This window comes from Pteropus vampyrus, unplaced genomic scaffold (assembly GCF_000151845.1).
Source record: "Pteropus vampyrus isolate Shadow unplaced genomic scaffold, Pvam_2.0 Scaffold75, whole genome shotgun sequence".
Classification (NCBI taxonomy): Eukaryota; Metazoa; Chordata; class Mammalia; order Chiroptera; family Pteropodidae; genus Pteropus; species Pteropus vampyrus.
In genome coordinates, this window is record NW_011888856.1 from 1,380,361 (window position 1) to 1,400,061 (window position 19,701).

Genomic DNA, 19,701 nt, shown 5'->3' on the forward strand with positions numbered 1-19,701 from the left:
ATGACCATTTACCTGGTAACCTCATCGCTGTGATTAATCTATTTAATAATCATAATTATAAGCTCTCGAATGATAGCAATTACGTTCATGTGCTATCTCATTTCATCTTCACCACTACCCTGTGAAGTACATACTATTATTTCCCAATTAATAGATGAAGAAAGACTCAGGGACTTTAGATAACTGGCCTCCGATCATACTGCTAGAGGAAGAAACTCAAATCCAAGGCAGGTTGGTTGGTAGGACTGCAGAGTTTATGCTGCCACAAAGTCCTGTTGATTTTATTTCTGGAATGTTTATCCTTTGATCCTTCATTTCCTAGTCATCTTTTGTGAGGAATACTGCCAATATCCTCAATTATTTCCTTTTTCATTCATTCAACTCCATCTTGTCTAAGTTATCTTTATAAAATATAGTTTTGAGCATGCAATTATCCTGAGTTTTGGGGGTTTTTTTGGCCACTTCTGAAACGGTAGGGGAAGCTCTTCCCAAAACATCACTGCCATCTCAAGTAACATGAGAAAAATATTATAAGGCCAATTGGAGACAAATATTCAATTCCCTCATAGCAGAATCCAATAGAGAAAAATAATCTTAACTGATGCTAGAAGCATTATTCTAAAAGCACTATATAATTTTGTGGTGTGTTCTTAAAATTTTGTGCGAATCTTTGTAACAAATGGTAACTTAAGACAAAATTACAACTGAGTAACCATTATCCAAATTATATTTTATATAAATCGCGAACATCAGACCCTTTTCTAACATTTTCAACCTTTACTTTGGGGAAAAAAAGAAAACCCCTGTGCTTGATTCTGATTTTCTCTGATTATCACACTTTTTTCATTTTATAAAAAAAGTTCTCAAATGAGTAGTGTATCTTGACCACTTAACTACTCAGTCACCCTACTAAAACTGACTAACTCTCATGTCCTTCCTGCCACAATTCAATTACTCTTTTTCTTAAACTATCATTTCCCGTTTGGCTTTGGTAATGAAAGCTACCCAATGTCCTGAAACTCCTAAAACCATGCTCCTGTCTTTAATTTTTTTCTCCAGCTTCTTATCTGAGACATTTCTGCAAAATTCAGTCCATGGCCTTTATAGCTCTTGTCTCCTTCTCAAAATATATCCCAGAGTCTGTTTCAATTTTAACTTCTACGTGAGTAACTCCCAAAACACTCTTCATCTCTCCCTATATCATCCTCTGTCTCTAAGTGCCTGATGGACGTTTCCACTCAAGTGTCACGTTGTCACCTTAAAATCAACAGGCCTGAAAACACTAATGTATACAAAACCCACCCTCCCACCTGTTTCTTTCTTTTTTCCATCCTACTCCCCCCCGATCTGTTTCTATTTATCTTGTTACTCTGAGAAGGGAAATTTTATTATCATCTTTGATCCTTGTTTTGTCTCCACATCCAGTCAAAAAGAATTTATAAAATGCTTTTTAAAAAATTTTCGTAAGTTTATTTGAGCCAAACTGACTACATGTCGTGGAGCAAGGTCTCAAATACTCTTATAAAATGCTACTTTTAATGAACAATCCATTATCTACAAGAAAATTTCAAAGCATAGTATCGAAAGCTCTCTGAAATTTCACTCCAGCTAGATTTCAAACCTTCTCCCACTATCCCTTAATTCATAACAAGCGTTTGTTCCAACCAGATTTGTCCATGCATTGTCCCTTTCATTACCTACTTCTGGCTCTCATCACTTTACCAAGTACCTCAAAGCTCTCTCATAACCTTTATTTCTCTGAATTTCATTGAACCATATGGCCCAGCTCAAGTCCCACTTCTTCTAGCTTCCCTACTAACTTAACTCTATTTTCTCTGACCACCTCCAACTCCAGCACCAGTTAATGGCTAGAATAGTCATTGTATACAAAAGATATGCAATAAAGTATTTGAATCCATTTCCACAGGGAGTATTGTCTTATATACATTTTCACCTTTATATGCCTTGTGTTCTTTAAAGGCAAGGGCTTAATATTCTTCCGCTTTTTTTTTTTTTTTTTTTAATTCTGGTTACTACTGTGAACAGGACTCTTTTTCTATTGTATTTTCCAACTTGTTTTTGCTGGTATATCGGAATGTTATAGATTTTTGTACTTCAATCTTGTTTCTGGTCACCTTAATGAACTCATTAATTCTAATAGGTTTTCAGTTGGTTCATTAAGATTTTCAAGGTAGACAATTATGTTGTCTGTAAATGAGGAGTTTAGTCTCTTTCCAAATATGTGTACTTATTTCTTTTTAATTAATGTATTGGCTAATTAGATTTATCATTTTTTATATCTCAGAAGGCATGAGCAAGGTGTCAATCACATATTAGGCACTCAATAAGTATCCTATATAACACAGCAATCCTCACACAATGCTGCACATGAAAATCTGAAGTGTATTTAAAAATACATTTCTCAAATGAGTTTGTACTCATTTTAATGAGATTCACTGACACAGAAGGGTTTATAGCTTTCATTTTCTTCAAGGTGTGACTCAGTTACTTCTCATTACAGATAAAACATATCTAACTTTCTAAACAAAAGACTGAGTGATTTTTTTTTTTTTTTTATGAGAGTCTTAAACATTGGCTCTGGGCACGAATAACTTTTGAGGAAAAAAAGATGACATATGCTCATCAAACAAAAAAAAACAAATCTCATTAAAATGACAATGTATAGGTATATCAAAGCACCATGATGTACATTTTTAATACCTTACAGTTTTGTTAATTATACCTCAATAAAGCTGAAATTTGAAAAAAGTAAAGAAAGAAGAAAGAAAAGAAAAAGAAAAGAAGGAAGGAAAGGAGGAAGGAAGAAAGAAAGGAAGGAAGGAAGGTGGGAGGGAGAGAAGGAAGGAAAGAAGGAAGGATGGACGAAAAAGAAAGGGAAAGAGACCGGCTCTACTGCAATGGGCCTGTGTTCCCAGAGTCCATCAGAGCTAGAGGATGAGTAATGTTTCCCAGATTGGGTGGGGACCACACAGGAGAGAACCAGCCAAGAAACCTATTTATATCCAGTCTAAAAGAGCCACCTGAGAGGGAGGGATCTCAAAAGCAGGAGTCGATGCCTTAAAAAAAAATCGGGCTAAAAGGGAGTGGGGTGCAAGAGAAAATTCATTGCCACTTTAAGGGGCTGTAGTCAAAGGACAAGAGAAGGTCAACTGCAAATATCTTGCAGGTCCAGAGAACATAAACCTACACAGTCAGATAAGAATTTCCCTTTCTTTACTTCCTCAATGCTGCTCCCTTCCCCCCCACACCACTGATCCAAAAGTCTTAAGGAGACTTAAGTGGGGGAGGAGCAGCAGCAGGGGAGGGGAAGGACCTCCTGCTCCAACCCAGATCACTAGCCACTATTAACTAGCGGGGAGAGACGGATCTGCAGTAAGCCATGGCCTGGGGTGGTGGCGAAGTCTGCATTACTCAGGATGGGTTAGGTGCAGTAACAACACAAAAATCTCTGTTCCTAAACACACAAAAAAGTTTATTTTTCATTCACACAAAGTCTGCAAAGTCCAATGTGGGTCCCGATGACTCTTGAGGGCAGCTGTCCTCCACGTACTGACAGGCTAGTCCAGGCTGCTCTGATGCTTTGTCACCTCCCTCTCAACACGGTGCTTCGAGGTTAGTCCCAGCAAGAAAGACCATGGACAACTGCGCACCTGTTCATAACTAAACTGGCCCAGAAATTGTGAGTAATGGACTGACTTCTTGTGACTTTAAAATGCTGTCTTTTACCTAAAAGTAAGCAAAAAGTTTTCGCCAGAGGTAAGAAAGAATACCAACACTGAGTAAAATTTAAAAGGGCCACTAGAGAGAAAAAGAAAGTTGTGTTTTATCTACATGCCTTGCAACATGTCTATTCAACATACGAATCACATCTATAGAGGAAATCTTAGAGATCGTGTAATTTAACTCCATTTTTTGATAATAAAATCTTTAATCTCTCGAGTTTAAAGATTATAATTCCATTTGCCTCAGCGAGTATATGAAACTGGAAATGTGCTGTTTACTGCAGAGTCTGCCAAATGAAGTCATTCTTTTCCATAAATGTAATTTAGTTTGAGATCCGTATATATTTTAGCTTTTAAACTCCTACAGGGAAAGGTCTGTTTCCAACTTACATTAACCCCAAACAGAGAACAATGGGCCTTAAATCTGAAAGTCAGTTTTAGAGCTTTCTTTTAACATCTTAGATTAAAAAAAAATTCTCAGCTTTCTAAAACAACTTCAAAAGCACAAATTAACCACAGAGGATTATAAAGAACTGGAAAAATTGGTAAACTTGTTATCAATATATTAAAAGCATTACATTTTCTATCCTATATGACATTAAGTTTTCTGGATTAGTCTCTGGAATAAATACAACAGAACACCAAATTCTAACTTACTTTGCTGAGAGATCAAAGTAGCTTTGGGTAGTCAAATTCAAAATTTAATAAAAACAAATAAAACCTACACTTTTGTATAACCTATCTAACAAGAACAATGACTAAAGAAAGGAGGGAAAACTGAGATTCTTGAAGCTATAGAAAGGTTGAGCTCTGTGGAGTTAGCTGTGGGACAGGAAAGATATCATTCACTCACATATAACTGGTAAAAAACCTTGCGAGATTTCTACCACCGCAATCCAGGAAGAGTTCTCACATAGAGCACATATGTGTTAAAATAAATGTTTTTACTTTAATTTCTTCTTGAAAGTGATTGCATCCTATCTAAAAAATAGAAAGGAGTTTCATCGGTGCTGTCCCAACCCCTTGATGACTAACCAAACACATTTCCAAATGGTGTAAACATTCTCCATAAGTGTCTTCTTTAGAAGTCACATTCTGTACTCAAATTTGGACACTGCTGTCTTTTTCATCACTAACAGTTTTATTTAGTTTCAAGTACTGGGTTTTTCTTTTATGAGGAAAAGCTACAGTTCCTACTATTTCTAGAAAATTTTATTGTTGTTAATGCTTTTATATTTAAGCTAAATTAATTTGAAAGCAGATAAATGCTATCTATAGAATACAAAATGTGAAAGCAATGTCCATGAATAAATATCAACCAAATAAAAAAAAAAATAAAGTTGTCATGTATCTTTCAATATAAAAGTTCTATGAAACACAAGTGTGATTACATTCCCCAGCCTTAGAGCCTTACCTTTCAAAGCCTAAACTCTGTTGGAGTGGGTTTCTCTGTCTGGCAGTAAACTTGTAGTCAGTACTCATACTTTGTTCTAGAATCTTTGTTTTTATGGGGAAAGTAGCCATTCCTGGCTGAAAAGGTCTCATCTGAGAAGAGATATCTGAAGGAACTGGTCATATCTGAGTAGGCATGTTTGACTGGAACGGTGGGCTAAACTGAGAAGTGATATCTGAAGGAACTGGTCATATCTGAGTAGGCATGTTTGACTGGAACGGTGGGCTAAACTGAGAAGTGATGGTCAACAGATACAAGGAAGGATTCGAAACTCTAAGAATCAAGGAAGGATTGGGGGAGGAAGGAATCCAGGCTTACAATGATTTCACGCCCAAGTATCAGTTTCATTTGTGTGAAATACTTACGAGTCCATATGTATAAACTTGCACATACATGTTTGGCAACCTTAATCTTTTTAGCCCAGTTTATGAAAAATGCATAATTAGAAAAAACAGTTTTTACGGTGAAAGCTTAGAAGAGAAAAAAAAAGATGGAAGAAAATAAGACCAGTGGCTGAAACTTACACCCACTAGTGTTCGTAAGGAAAAATGATGGTAAGATGTTCTAAGATGTTTTTATACTTCAACACTTCTGGCACCAAATGTGTGGGTTTTTCCCCTCAACCAACCAATTCTTCAACCCTCCAGACAATTCAATTCTGATACTATCTATAGTGTCTGATCTCATGAGTTAAGGGCTCTGTGCTCCAAGTCTGCTCCCACTTCAGATGCCAGTTGCAAGTCCCAGGCTGCCAACCATACTTCGGACTGACCGGGTATAAATTTGAGGGTTTCCACAACCCACCTCCTTAGGTTCCACAATTTGCTAAAACCACTCACAGAACTCAAGAGTGCTTCACTTATGGTTACGGGTTCATTATAAAGAATACAACTCAGAACAGCCAAGTGGAAGAGAAACACAGGGTAAAGTGTGGGAGAAAGGGTATAGAATTCCCATGCACTCTCCAGGCAGGCCACCCTCCCAGCACCTCGAGGCATCTGTCAACCTGGAAGCTCTCCTTTAGGGGCTTTTATGGAGGCTGTTACTTTGGCCAGACTGATTAACTCACTGGCCAGAGGTGAAAAGCTCAAATTCCAGCCCGCTCCTGCTTCACAGAAGCGGGCTGCGCAGAACCACTGCAAGTCTCAATCTTCTAATCAATCATGCCTTGATCTTTATGGATGGATACCAGCCCCAACCGTGGAGCCATGTTGGGGCCACCAGATGGCAGAGTCCAACTCACCAGCATACAAAAGACACTCGTAACACTCCCCAGAGTCCAGTTGTTTTATAAGCTGTGTACCAGGGAGCTAGGACAAACACCAAATATATATTTCTTATTGTATCAGATATAAAAAACAAGGAACATCTGAGAAACTGTCACAACCAAAGTGAGATACGGACACATGATGACTAAAGGTAATGTGGTATTCTGGATGGAATCCTGGGACAGTGAAGGACATTAGATAAAAATAAAGGAAATCTGAACGAAGCATGGATATCTTAAATGTATGATTGTGTTAATTTTAACAAACATTCCATACTAAGATGTTAGTGGTAGGGAAGACTGATTGTAGAATACAAGAGGACTCTATTTACCTGCTCATTTTTTTCTGTAAATTTAAAATTATTCCAAAATAAAGTTTATTTAAAAACAAAGTATATTGACTACGTTAGATTAATTAGTAGTCTTAAAGAGATCTGGGCACAAAGTAGAGAAATCTACCCAAACTAGTTCCATTAACAGGTAGGGCTGGTTGTTACGTGGTCTCTGGGAACACACAAAATGAATAATTGGGCTTGGAAGGAAAGAAACAGCAGCTTCATGAAAGGGCTCCTCTGAGCTCTGAAGCATGTCTGTCGGCTTCCGTTGTATATTTATCCTGCTGCCCTACAGCACGTTATGGCTGCAGCATGCACAGCCCACTAGCAACTCCCCTGTGTCTCTTAAACTCTTGAAGCCGTGCATTATCTTAAATTCAGTGTACAGAGCAGAAAGAATTGAGGACTTTTTGGACTTTACAAAAGATTCCATGGGAGCCATGATGGCAATGTCAACTGGCACAGAATGGGAACACCCTTAAGGTGAAACGCCCAACCACAAAAATGTCAGCCAGGCTGCCGTCCATAAGCCATGACTGCAGGAGCTGGCAAGCCTAAGGATTCCACTCTGTAAGGACCATATAAGCTGAACACCTCAGATGCTCACACATGGCCCGAGGGCATCACAAAGGGTACACTGAGGGCTGAAGCCCGACCTTCTGTCCATGGTAGCCGCTGGCTTGGGACGGATGCGGAACCATCCGTGCCAACGGTCAACAGAACTCGCTTTGGAGATGCTAAGGACTTTCATCACTTTGCTGTCGCCTAAGACTCTGTCCTTCCCCTCTGTGTTATGTGTTAACCTGTGTGGATACCTGATTGCTTTATCTGGGAAGATTCCACTCATTAAACCTGACATTGAGGGAAAATGCAAATGCGTTCAAGGATGTTACTTCGGTAGCCGCTTTCCTTGCTCGCAATGCCAGTGCCAGAAGTCACTTGTTTACCAAGAAGGCTACTGGTAGGCCCATGTTGGTTAGGTAGTTACTGCTGGTTCTATTACCTGCGACCAGTGGATATGCATAGGTTTGTACAGCTTTGCTAAGGTGGGGGTGTTCAGGGGTGAGCAGAGCATGCCCCCTAAAAATACAGCTATTACCAAGAGATAAAACGAGAATTTGAATATAGGTCTTCAGATTCCCAATCAAATGTTTAGCCCATGTGAAGTAAGCCATTAAAATGACAAGTTAAAAAACATCAAGCTCTTCTGACTTTTTCCTTTTAATAGCTACTAAAACTCTGCACAAAAATTAAAATCTGAATTAATAGAACATTATACATATATATATGTAAAGATCGAGTGATTTCTATACAAATAAATACAGTTGGTCTGCCTGATGGGCTTTCATTATTTTTCACAAAGATGGCAAGCTTATGATGGTATCATTGTGGGATTTTGTGAAAGCATTTTCAGCTCTATTTGGTTTAGAGAAGTGGTACAACAGCTCCATTCGAAGTTTAAGTACACACAGGAAAGTATAGCAATTAGTTTCCTTTTCATAAGTATATCATAAATTTTTGATTTGGGGTAAAAGGAAGCCATCAAAGTTCTCTAGGCAGGACAGCAACATATACAAAATGAAATTTCAGAGATAAAAACATTTGCTGCTGTGGGCATACAAATAGAAAAAGGAAGTAATAAACCAAAATAATTTAATTGAGCAATAAACAAAACTTAGGAATTTTATTGGCATGTGAGACATGAGGGAGTTAACATTTTTTTTTTTTTTTTACTTATAGTCATGGAAAATATTTCTGCATTCAACCTGCAGCCAATAGCAACCAACAGGACAGATAAGTTTCTTTGATTGATCAGAACATGTGACTGTGGCTGAAATATTCTAAGTAGTATACGAACCTAAAATGATTTTTGTTTAACAGAGTGGTAGGGTGTCCACTTATTTGTCATAAAATTTTGACCCAAGATCTTCACTTGAGATCATGCATTTCACTAAGTACATCAGAACACAACGCAACGAGTAACTTGTCGTGATGAACTGACTGACTTAAAAACAAAAATATTCCCGACTTTGGAGGAAATAATGCTTACAATGTACCTCAAAAAGAATTCTTGAAACACTCTATTACAATAAAATTGGAAATAGATTTTTTAAATGTAATGCAAAAGGTTTGAGGGAAAAATTAACACAAAGATACTTCCTAGCAGTTTGAGACAAGAAGAAATAACATTCAAATACAAAATAAACTTCTGAACTCCAACTGGATTAATGGCATCCTTTTAACCACTGATAAATTACATCTTTTCTAGCCTAACTCATCCTAGCCGAGGTGCAAAAACAACTCTGTCAGAATTGGATTAGTTGCCATGGTTTCGCAGGATGCAGGAAGGAGGGAGACACCTGTCCAGACGTTCAGTTTAGCTCGTGAAAAACGGGTTTTGTAGCCGGAGGTAGCTTGTTTCCTTCGCCTATCTGCTGCCTCTATTTCAACTAGTGACAAAACAAAGGCCACGGGAACCCGAGTGCCGCCGTCAAGAGTCCCGACCAACTCACCCGGCCTGCGGGGTCGCCCCACGCCGGGCCAACAGGTCCCCAGGGCGCCCGCCGCATTCCAGCAGCGCCAGCATGGGAAGGCGAGCCTGGCCGGACCGCCCCACGGCCCCTCGCGCGCCAGAGCCGAGTCCCCGCACTCACCATCTCGATGATCTTGGTCTTCCGCCCCGTCTTCCTCTTCAAGGTGAATATGTACTGAGCCAGCACCACCCCCGCCACCAGGGCGCACACGCTGGCGCTCGCTACGGCGCCCACCCGCGCCACGGCCGCCCGGTCCATGGACGGAACCTCGTGCGCCACCTCGGCCGAAAAGAACAGGTCGCTGGGCCGCGGGTGTCCCGAGGAGCCGAGCCCGCGGAGAAGGACGGACACCCCGCCTCCACCGCTCCGCGCGGGCCACGCCCCCACGGAAAGCCCCGCCCACGAGCGCCGAAAGGCGTGGGCGGGGACAGCGGGTGGGTGTGGCCTGCGTCGGAGGCCCAGGCGGGAGGCGCGTACAGGAACTGTCCCAGAACGGAAAAAGGGGTTGTACGACTTGTCTCTCTCTGCTAATGAGGCCCGGGCAGTGGTTCGTTCTAGCCCCACTCAGTAGAAATCTGATTCCTACCACGGCACTCAGAAAAACCCTCCAATTTCCATCCTCCTCAGCCAGTCCTGTGGACTACGACCCCCAGAAGGCATTGGGGTGCAGCCTTCCAATTTGCAGCAGTAGCGTTGGCTGTAAAGGGCTATGACAAACTGCGGCGGAGCAAAGGAAACAATCCGCAGAGTAAAAAAGGCGACTAACGATATCTGAGAAGATATTTTCAAGCCATATGTCTGATAAGAGTTAATACAAAGAGTATGTAAAGAACTCCAATAAGTCAACAATAAAAAAAAATAATTTTAAAAGGAACAATAGATTCATATAGAAAAATGGCCAATGAGCTTATGAAAAGATGCTCGACATCACTAATCACCAGGGAAATGCAAATTAAAACCACAATGAAATATTATCTCATACACGTTAGAATAAGCATTATCAAAAAACAAACATAAAACAGCCAAAAAATTACAAGTGTTAGGCTGTGGAGAAATGGGAAACTTGTGCACTGTTCATCGAAATAGAAATTGATGCAGCCATTATGGGAAACAGTGTGGAGGTTCCTCAAAAGATTAAAGACATAATTACCATGTAATCCAGCAACCTCACTTCTGGATAGCTATCTAAAAGAATTGAAGGCAGATACTCAAATATCAGCATTCCTATGCTCATTGCTGCATTATTCATAATAGCAAAGATGTGGAGACAACCTAAATGCCCATGCACAGATGAATGGATGAAGAAATATGGTATTTACATAAAATGGAATACTAGTCAGCCTTTAAAAAGAAGGAAATTCTGCAACATTTAACAATAAGGATGAACCTCGAGGACTTTATACTACATGAAATAATCCAGTCACAAGAAGACAAGTATGTACTGTGTTATTCCACTTATATGAAGTAGTCCAACTATTAGAAACAGAAAGCAGTTGATGCACTGGGGAAAGAGGAGAAGGAGGAGTGTTCAATCGAGTATTAAGTTTCAATTTTGCAAGGCGAGAAAGTTCTAGAGATCTGTTGCACAACCATGTGCATATAGTTAATGCTCCTGTACAGTGCATTTAAAATGGTTAAGTTGGTAAATGATATGTGTTCTATACCACAAATTTTTAAGAAGTGCTATGGCAACAGGGTGAAGATGGCTTGGAGTTAGGCTGGAGGTTTCCCTTCCACCACAGCTGTCCTTTTTCTGCTACATCCCAATGACCACATCTTCCATCATTTTCTCTTTGGGAGCCCAAGACTCGTTCTCACCTGCCTGGTCTCTTCCAAGGGATTGATGCAGTGTCCCCTTTTTTCTATTTAGGGATAACAGAGAAGGAATGCAGGGAAGTTTCTTGTTGGGGTCGTTCGAACTCTGTGGAGCTGGTGGTGCACTTGGTGAGGCTCTCTGCCCGGCATGTAGAATAAGTTAGAGCAGGAGAATGAGAGGGAAAGGGGTTCTTAGATGGGGCAGGCCCACCTGACCAGGCATCTGGTAAGAAGACAAGCCTAGAATTAATCCTCAGGTGCAAGATGCCCTTTTTGTGTTTTGTTTTGTGGACAAGATTGATCCTCTGATGCCATGTTATGATTTGGGGGATATAGAGTAATCAGTTTCTTAGGATGCACGTTAGCTTGTTTTGTCTTTTCGTTTAATTACAAGCACAATATTTTTGAAATCCTGTGCACATAGTTGAGAAAAAGGTGACAAGAATTTTAACGGAGTCCACTGAGGAATGTCACATGATGCTTGAGCATCCTCACCTGTGATCTACACTTCAACAAATCCCCAGCAAATAAAAAAGCCAGTTTCAGCCTGTGATTGAAGTAAGATGCTCAGAATTTCTCCTCGCAATAGGATTATTGCTTACACTTCCCTCTTTACTTTGCAGACCATAGCCACTTAGATTAATTTGGCTGATTTTAAGACCAAGATTAAGAAAAAATGAACTTGATATAAACTTATTATTAACACACTTGCTTCGTTTGAATGGAATGATCTTGTCTATGGCCATGCTACCCTGAACAAGCCTTATCCCATCTGATCTTGGAAGCTAAGCAGGGTCGGGCCTGGTTCGTACTTAGATGAGAGACCACCTGGGAAGACCAGGTGCTGTAGGCGTAAAAAATAAAAAGGTAAGGGATTATAAACTGACAAGGTCCTTGCAATCTATGAAGTCAACCAAAGGTTACCTTGCCTAAAAAATAAATAAATAAATGAATAGAATAATCTTTATTAATCTTATTGATAACAACAAGGATACTCAGAAAACTTAAGTGAGGTTCAGATATACTATCGGCTCCATCTTAAAACTGTCCTTTAAAAATCTACCAGTTTTTTAGAAAAGGAAATTAATGAAACTCAGTCTGTCCGCAAGTGAGATTTTTTGGTTTCTGTCTCTGAAGCCTTTAGCAGACTGGGAAACACAGGGTGGCTACTGACCATCAGCCCATGTAGTTGATTTTTCTTTTCTTTCTTTCTTTCTTTCTTTCTCTCTTTCTCTCTCTCTTTCTCTCTCTTTCCTTCCTTCCTTCCTTCCTCCCTCCCTCCCTCCCTCCCTTACTTCCTTACTTCCTTCCTTCCTTCCTTCCTTCCTCCCTTCCTTCCTTCCTTCCTTCCTTCCTTCCTTCCTTCCTTCCTTCCTTCCTTCCTTTCTCTCTTTCTTTCTCTCTTTCTTTTTCATTAACTCTTTAAGTATGTAAATCTTTATTTTTCAGTAATTACTGTCCATAATAATACACAATGCACTTGGGATAGCAGGAACCATAGGAAACAATATGCTGGAATTCGACTTACTGGAATTTATTACACTTTGCTCTGGAATGATCATTGGCATACTTTGGGTTTAAAATAGTTAAGTAGCGATCTTGTGAGGAAGAGCCATTTATTGGACCTAGGTTTATAGGCTCCTCCCACTAATACTCCTGTTAAAAATTAAAACAACACGAAGCAAAACTAAAAACACACCACCAACACCTGCTCTCTCATTTTTGGGGGTATTAAGTTGTGGAATGGTAGCCTAAAAGCATCTAGAGACTCAGAAGAGGACATGCATGCACAAGCAGGGTTCTGTGATTTGCTATGTGACATAGAAGAGTCATGTAACATCTCTGGACCTTGCTTTCGTATCCTGCAAAAGGAGTGCACCAAATGATTTTGGGCAACTTTTTAGCTGTGAAAGTTCTTTGATTAAAAAATAATGGTCTTCTTCTTGCCTTGGAAGGTAATTTAACAGAGGTCCTAGGAAAAAAGAAGAGGTAAGTCCTACTCTAAGAAAATATCCACTTCCACCATCAAGTACGGGTTCCAGCGGCGCTTCTCTACCTCTGACTTTAAGGTGCATGTGGACCACCTGGGGATGTTGTTTGGGGTGGGGCCAGCTCTTGGGTGATGCTTGTTGCCGGTCCAGGCACTACACTTAGAGTAACGAGGAGCTAAATTGTAATTGGGGGCTTTAAGGAACTTTAAGAAGTTAAAGATGGGTAAGAGTGACTAAAGAGAATGGATAGAACAGGAGAAACAAGAAGTTAAAGTTTGCCAATGTTATTTTGTCAATAGAAGTAAATCTTCAATTTTATGTTTGAAGTTTGTGAGAAATTAGTTTGATATAGACTATTTATTAACAATGTTAGAAAGGTAGTTTTGCTTATTGGAGACAATTTTCATTCTAGCAACTTGACTGATTTTTTTTCACTAAGGTGTTCAAGGCCATTGTCAAATTACAACGATTTTTACCTGATATAGTTACTTCTGTTTAAATTCAAACTTAGAAAACAAGATCTCTTATCTAAGTATTTTGATTTTTATATATTATTCAATAGCATTAATGAAAAAAAAAACTGTACTCTTTCACCAACATATTTAACATGTTTTTTAGACAGGCCCATGAAGTTTTCTCTTCTGCCTGCATAAGATAAAAAGACCCCTTTGGATGTTGAGCAGATCTTCCCCTCCTATTTTCAATCCTTGAGACTCCTTTTGAACTGACTGACACAGAATGTGTGCAAAGGGTCACTTTCTGTCCTTGGCTGTGTCTCTAAATGGAGCTCATACCCCTAAGTCTTCATTCTTTTTGTGTGTCAGCAACATTTCCTATTGCTGGTCTCACTTTTTCTCTTGATATACTTTTTTCATTTCCTTTCAGGTAACAGTCCTGACTTTCCTTTGATCTCATTGGATGTCCTTGTTCATTTTTCTGGCAGATTCCTCCTCTTAGCTCTGATCTCTGTAGCACCCTAGAGCCCAGACTTTCTACCTCTTCATTTCTCTATACCTCACTCCCTAAGAGATCTCCTGTCTTACGACTTTAAGTGCCATGTGTATGCTGATGACTCTCTCTCAGAGCTGCATCCTACACCATAGATAGGTGAAGCCACCTTTTTATTTGGCACCTTCAGACATTGCAGACTTAACGTGTGCTAAGCTGAACTCAAATCTTCCTTCCAAACTTTTGCCACTCGCTGTATTCTCCTTCTCATTAATGGAATTTCATCTATTCAAATATTTATTGTCAAAGACTTTGGAGTCATCCTTGACCTCTCTCTCACACACATCACCTGGATCCAAAATATATCCAGAATCTGACTACTTCCTACCTCCATGCTACCATTTTGGTCTATTCCATTATCGTCTCTTGCCTGGATTATTGCAACAGGCTTCTAAAATGTCTCCCCCAAATCTATCCATGTACATTTGTAGCCTGTTCCCCACGCACGGTGGCCATCATGATCCTTCATCCAATAAATCAGATGATATCACTCCTTTGCTCAAAGCCCTCCAGTAGCTCCCCAGTACACTCATAGTAAAAGCTGAAGTCCTCGCATAAGCTGAAGTCCTCGCATGAGCTGTAAGACTATTCAGTCTGTCCCTGGTTAACTTCTCCAATGTCATCTCCTCCTACCTTGCCCTTTATTTATGTTTGTTCCAGTCACCGTGGGCTCCTTCCTGTTTTTTTAGCGTGTCAGGCACGCTTCTGTCTGAGTGTTCTTTGCATTGCTGTTTCTTCTGCTCAGAAAGTCCTATGTTCTCCTTTACCTTCTTCAAATATTCAAACTCAAAGGTCGCCTTCTCAGTGGGCCTTATGCTGACCACTTTATATATAATTTCAATCCTTCCAGCTCTGGCAATTCTGATCCCCTTCACTCACCATAGCACTTACGGCCTCTATCAGATGATATAATTTATTCACTTGTTATGTTTGCTGTGTCTCTCTCCCTGCTAGAACAAACTCCTTAATGGCAGAGATTTTTTTTTTTAAATGTATTTTCAGTATTTTAGAACTGTGCCTACAAAAAATAGGGAAATTCTGTCATATGTAACAACATAGTTAAATCTGAAAGACATGCTAAGTGAAACAAGCCACAAGAAACAAGTCACAGAAGGCAAATACTGCATGATTTCACCTATGCAAGGCATCCAAAATAGTCACACTCCTAGAAACAGAGAGTAGAATGGGGTCGCCAGGGGCTGGAGAGAGAGAAATAGGGAGTTGCTGCGCAATGGGTATAAATTTCCAATTATGCAAGATGAATAAGTTCTAGAGATCTGCTGTACAACATTGTGACTATAATTAACAATACCGTATTGTATATTTAAACATTTTGTTAACAGGATAGATTTTGTGTTAACTATCCTTATCACACACACATTTTAAAAACGTGCTAGAATGTGTCCAGTTATATAGTAGTTAATAAATTTTGAAATGGGTATGTATCAATTGCTTTGCTTCTTATGCCCGCATGACCAAAATCCTGTTTTAAAATTTGTCACACATACATACACAAAGAAGTGTGCCTGGCACATAGTAGGTGCTCAAGAAATATTCCTTAAATGATTGAAGAGGCATATTGGTACGTTTTGGCATAATGCCAGAGGTTGGGTATATTCAGATGGGTGAAAGGTAGGGCTAATACTCTCACTCATCCTTCTTTTGAATACAAATTACCATTGTAGTATGTTATTGGATTAGAGAACTAGTTTCTCGTATCTGAATGAAACCAAAAGTAGCTAAACGGTACACCCAAACAGTAATTGGGTAACCTGATGGAATATGGACGCAAATATAAGTAGGATCGATGAGCAGGTTGACTTAAATTTTTCATGTCCCTTGTTTACTTTTTTTTTTTAACTTCAGCTCATTTCTGCTTTGTCTTATTTATTTTTTCTAATGGCTTTATTATTGATGATTTATTCGTATTTACCTTTGCTAATATCATGGAATACATACGAACTCGGAACTTGGTTTCTGCAATATTCTTGAAACTTGGTTGGAATGGGTTTGGTAAAGCTGTTTCAGTGTGAAGCTAAAAGAGCCCAGGTGATAAGAAGCAGGTCCAAAGAAAACATGAGAATATCTACAGTGATTCTGGATCATCAGAGGATTCAGAGTGATTTAGGGAGTATTTCAGGCTGAGAAATGGGGGAACATTTAGATCTGGGCTGCGAGAGAATGCTCTATCTTTGGTGGTCTAATAGTATGGTATATTACAATATTCCTATGCATTTGGAGTACATAAGTGAGAATATAGGACATTTATTAAATACTGTTACTTCTCTTTCAAATTAAAAAAAAAATCAACAAAAGTGTAATAACACGGTTTATTGAATTTCTTCAAGATTTGCTGCCAGGTTTAAAATTTGATCATCTGCCCATTTGTATGGTTATATAACGCAATTAGTAATAATGAGTGATGCAAATATTTTTCAAAAACTTTTACATGTTAATATTCATTATAAATCTATTGATCTGCTATATATTTTTGCTTTCGTTCTATCAAAACTTTTGAAAACCTGACTAATTTGTTCTTCTTAACATAAAGAAAGGACATTGGTTGGAAGTATCTTTGTTTTTTCCTTCTTTTTTCCTTCTTTCCTCCCTCCTTCCTCTCTCTTCTGTCCTCCCTGTACTCTTTTTCTTTTCTTTCCAATTTTTAAAATTTTTTCACCTTGAAGTAATTTTAGACTCCCACAGAGGTTGCAGAGATAATACGGATAATTCCCTTGTACCTTTCACAGAGTTTCTGCCAATGATACCATCTTACAACTGTATCTTATAAACCATAGCACGGTTATTAAAACAAATAAGTTGACAATTTTGTTAAAACAAATAAGATGCAATACAGAAACTCAACTATGCATCTTTCTTGAATTTCATGAGTTTTCGCAAGTACTTTTTTTTACTGTCCTTGGTGTATAGTCCTCAGAATTTTGTGCTTTATAAACACCCTCACCTCAAACCTAATCCCCTGGAAGCCACTAATCAATTCAGTATAATGCCCTTGGGGTCCATCTAAGTGGTTCTGTGTTTCAGAACTTCATTTTTTCCATTGCCGAATTGTATTCCATCATATAGATGTGCCAGTTGTTTAACCATTTACACATTACACATCAAAGGACATTTGCCTTTTTTCTCCTCTGCTTTTTGAAAAACCATGAAAAGGAACTAGCCTCAATGGCCAATGTTTATTGGGTACTTAATAGTGCCAGGTTCAAGAATTTTATCAAACTCAATCTCCAGCCCTGCTTCTCCTCCCATCTCTGGAGGCTGAAGGGTGAGACTGAAAATTCCCACCCTCTAATCATAGATTCTAGCAGAAATCCAAATACAGGGTGAAGGCAAGGATTTTTTTGTTGTCATTGTTGTTTGTTTGTGCTTTAGGAGAGAGAGGAAAGACAGTGTTTGCTGAGATCTTGAGTATGAAATATGAATGCCCCTGAAGGTGCTACACCTGAATGTTCCTTTGCAGACTTATGACCATCCAACCACTAAATGAAGAGCTTCCTCCATCATCAGGAGCCCTCCCAAATTAACTGCCTGGGTAAAGTTCTTCTCAGGCATCCAGATAAAAGTAATGAAAGAAAAGGCAGGCGCTTCTGATTTGATGGCCAGAGGGCTCCTTTAGCACATTTTAATACATGAGTTTGGTCACTTTTGAAAAAAATTTAAGTCCATTTCAGAAATGAGAGAATAAACCAATAAATAGTCTGTCAGACTTAGAAATAACTACCAGTCTACTTTCTCAGCTTGAATAACAAGTAAAAATAAATGAATGTTGGTTTTCATTCATTGTATTGCTAGTAATAACAGGATGGTTGTTTGATAAAGCAAAATAAAACCTATGCATACGGAGAAAAAAAAAATGCCTCCACCTATGTCAGCTTTCTCAAGTCCGGGATCCTTTCCTATGAAAGTAAATGCGGAGGGGGGGCGGGCAGTCAGGTGTGCCACTTGCATTTGAGATCTTTTGTTCCAAAAGCAGGAGTGGCTTCACCCTTTAGGGCAACTAGTATAACTGAGCTAAGAGATAAGATTATCTTTTGCTTTGAGGCTCTTTCCAAGTGTTAGTGTAATAGTGCTTTTCCCTCTTTACATAAGCCATTTATTCATTCCTTTATCCTCAGCTACTTATCCCTCCTTCTTTACATTTATACTAAAACTTTTTCACCTTCAGAAGGAATGTTAGGTTGGGCCACTGTGCTGGACTGGATTGTAGGCAGAAACAGAGTTTAGTATTTACCTCCCTCCCCATAAGTCCATTCTTATGCCTAGAAGGTAGAGCTACATAGGTACAGAACTAGTGGGCTATTTTTACCACTAGGGAATATAGCTGCATCCTCAATTTTGCCAGATAAAGTGAAAGCACAACCCACTGTTATCAGGCTCTTAAGGAATTCTGACATAATAGTTTAAAATATAGTTATAGTCTCTTGCTTAGGAAACAACCCTTCTTCTAGCACTTGTGTTGCAGTCCTGGTCCTGTGACCTCTGTGTCAGGCAGGAAAAAAAAAAAAAGCTGAAGTGGTATGGGGGAAGGAAAAAGTATAGTTGTCATGTCAGACTTCTCTCTCCTTGGGAAGAAGTGCATAGTCATACCAGTACCCTCCCCCAGCTGCTCAGACTCAGATCTATCAGCAAAAAACAAGGGAATCTATCTAGTAGGGACACTCCCTGCTTTGTCTTTGGTGCCAGCACACACTCCTTAAGGCCTGTAAACCTGTCCTTCCTCCCACTCCCCATTTCAGACAACCAGTGTTCCAATTCTCTATGGAGCTAATATTCTGAGGAGGATATCTCTTTGCCCATTGTTAGATATCTAAACTGGGCTGTATTCTAAAGAAATGTGATATGATTCAATGGTCCAAATTTGGTGTGATATCTTCCATTCAGGCTCTTTTATAGTACTCTAATGCCTTTGCCTCTACCACTGTGAAAGCAAAGCTCAGTCCTAAGGCACTGTTTGTTTCTATCAAGACCCACTTATAGTCCCTGGGGCTACTAGCATCAGTCTGACTTACCAGCCACGTTCAAGGGGATCTGCCACACAGGTATCTGCGGATTCTGCCTCTTGGTTGGCAAACGGAACAGTTCTTATTGACATTTTGTACCTCCAAGGGTACAAAGGAATATGTCTACATTCAGCCCATCTCCACATTGCTGCAATCCCTCCCATGTCTATTCATTTCATCCACCCAGGTGGCCACTTCAGGCAAGCACACGGGGACGTCCACCCCTCAATTCCAATCACTTTCAGAACCTGGAACCCTTTGGTTTCAGTAGTTTCTTGGTTTTGCCCTCCCCTAGTGTCCACTACTGTTTTGGTGACCAGAGGTTTTAGAGGTATTTTCTGTTGTCTCAGCATATTTATACACTTTGGGGGGACTTTTATTACTATGGCCTAAGCTCGGACCAACCAAAATTTGAGTTTGGTCCAGCGTCAAGATCTAGCCCAGCTCTCTTTTGATTTAATTTCAGATTTAATTTGATTTAATTACAGATGACAATAACCAAGAGATTGTATATTTCACTTTTTTTTTTTTTTTCTT

The 19,701-nt window shown here is 39.4% G+C and overlaps 2 protein-coding genes and 1 pseudogene across 4 annotated transcripts in view; 1 reads left to right on the forward strand and 2 right to left on the reverse strand.

Annotated features, from left to right (window-relative positions):
• The window catches only part of NT5C3A (5'-nucleotidase, cytosolic IIIA), a 48,015-nt gene extending 38,307 nt beyond the window's left edge, over positions 1-9,708 (reverse strand). Inside the window, exon 1 of one of the 2 annotated variants that reach the window (XM_011362471.2) lies at positions 9,453-9,708. In XM_011362471.2, the coding sequence (XP_011360773.1) occupies positions 9,453-9,590 (138 nt within the window). In that variant the 5' untranslated portion in view covers positions 9,591-9,708. The remainder of the gene's footprint in view (positions 1-9,452) is intronic. The other variant, XM_011362473.2, reaches the window with a different exon arrangement.
• The window catches only part of RP9 (RP9, pre-mRNA splicing factor), a 167,805-nt gene that overhangs the window by 121,676 nt on the left and 26,428 nt on the right, over positions 1-19,701 (reverse strand). The window lies entirely within an intron of this gene.
• LOC111741276 lies at positions 11,882-12,000 on the forward strand (annotated as a pseudogene).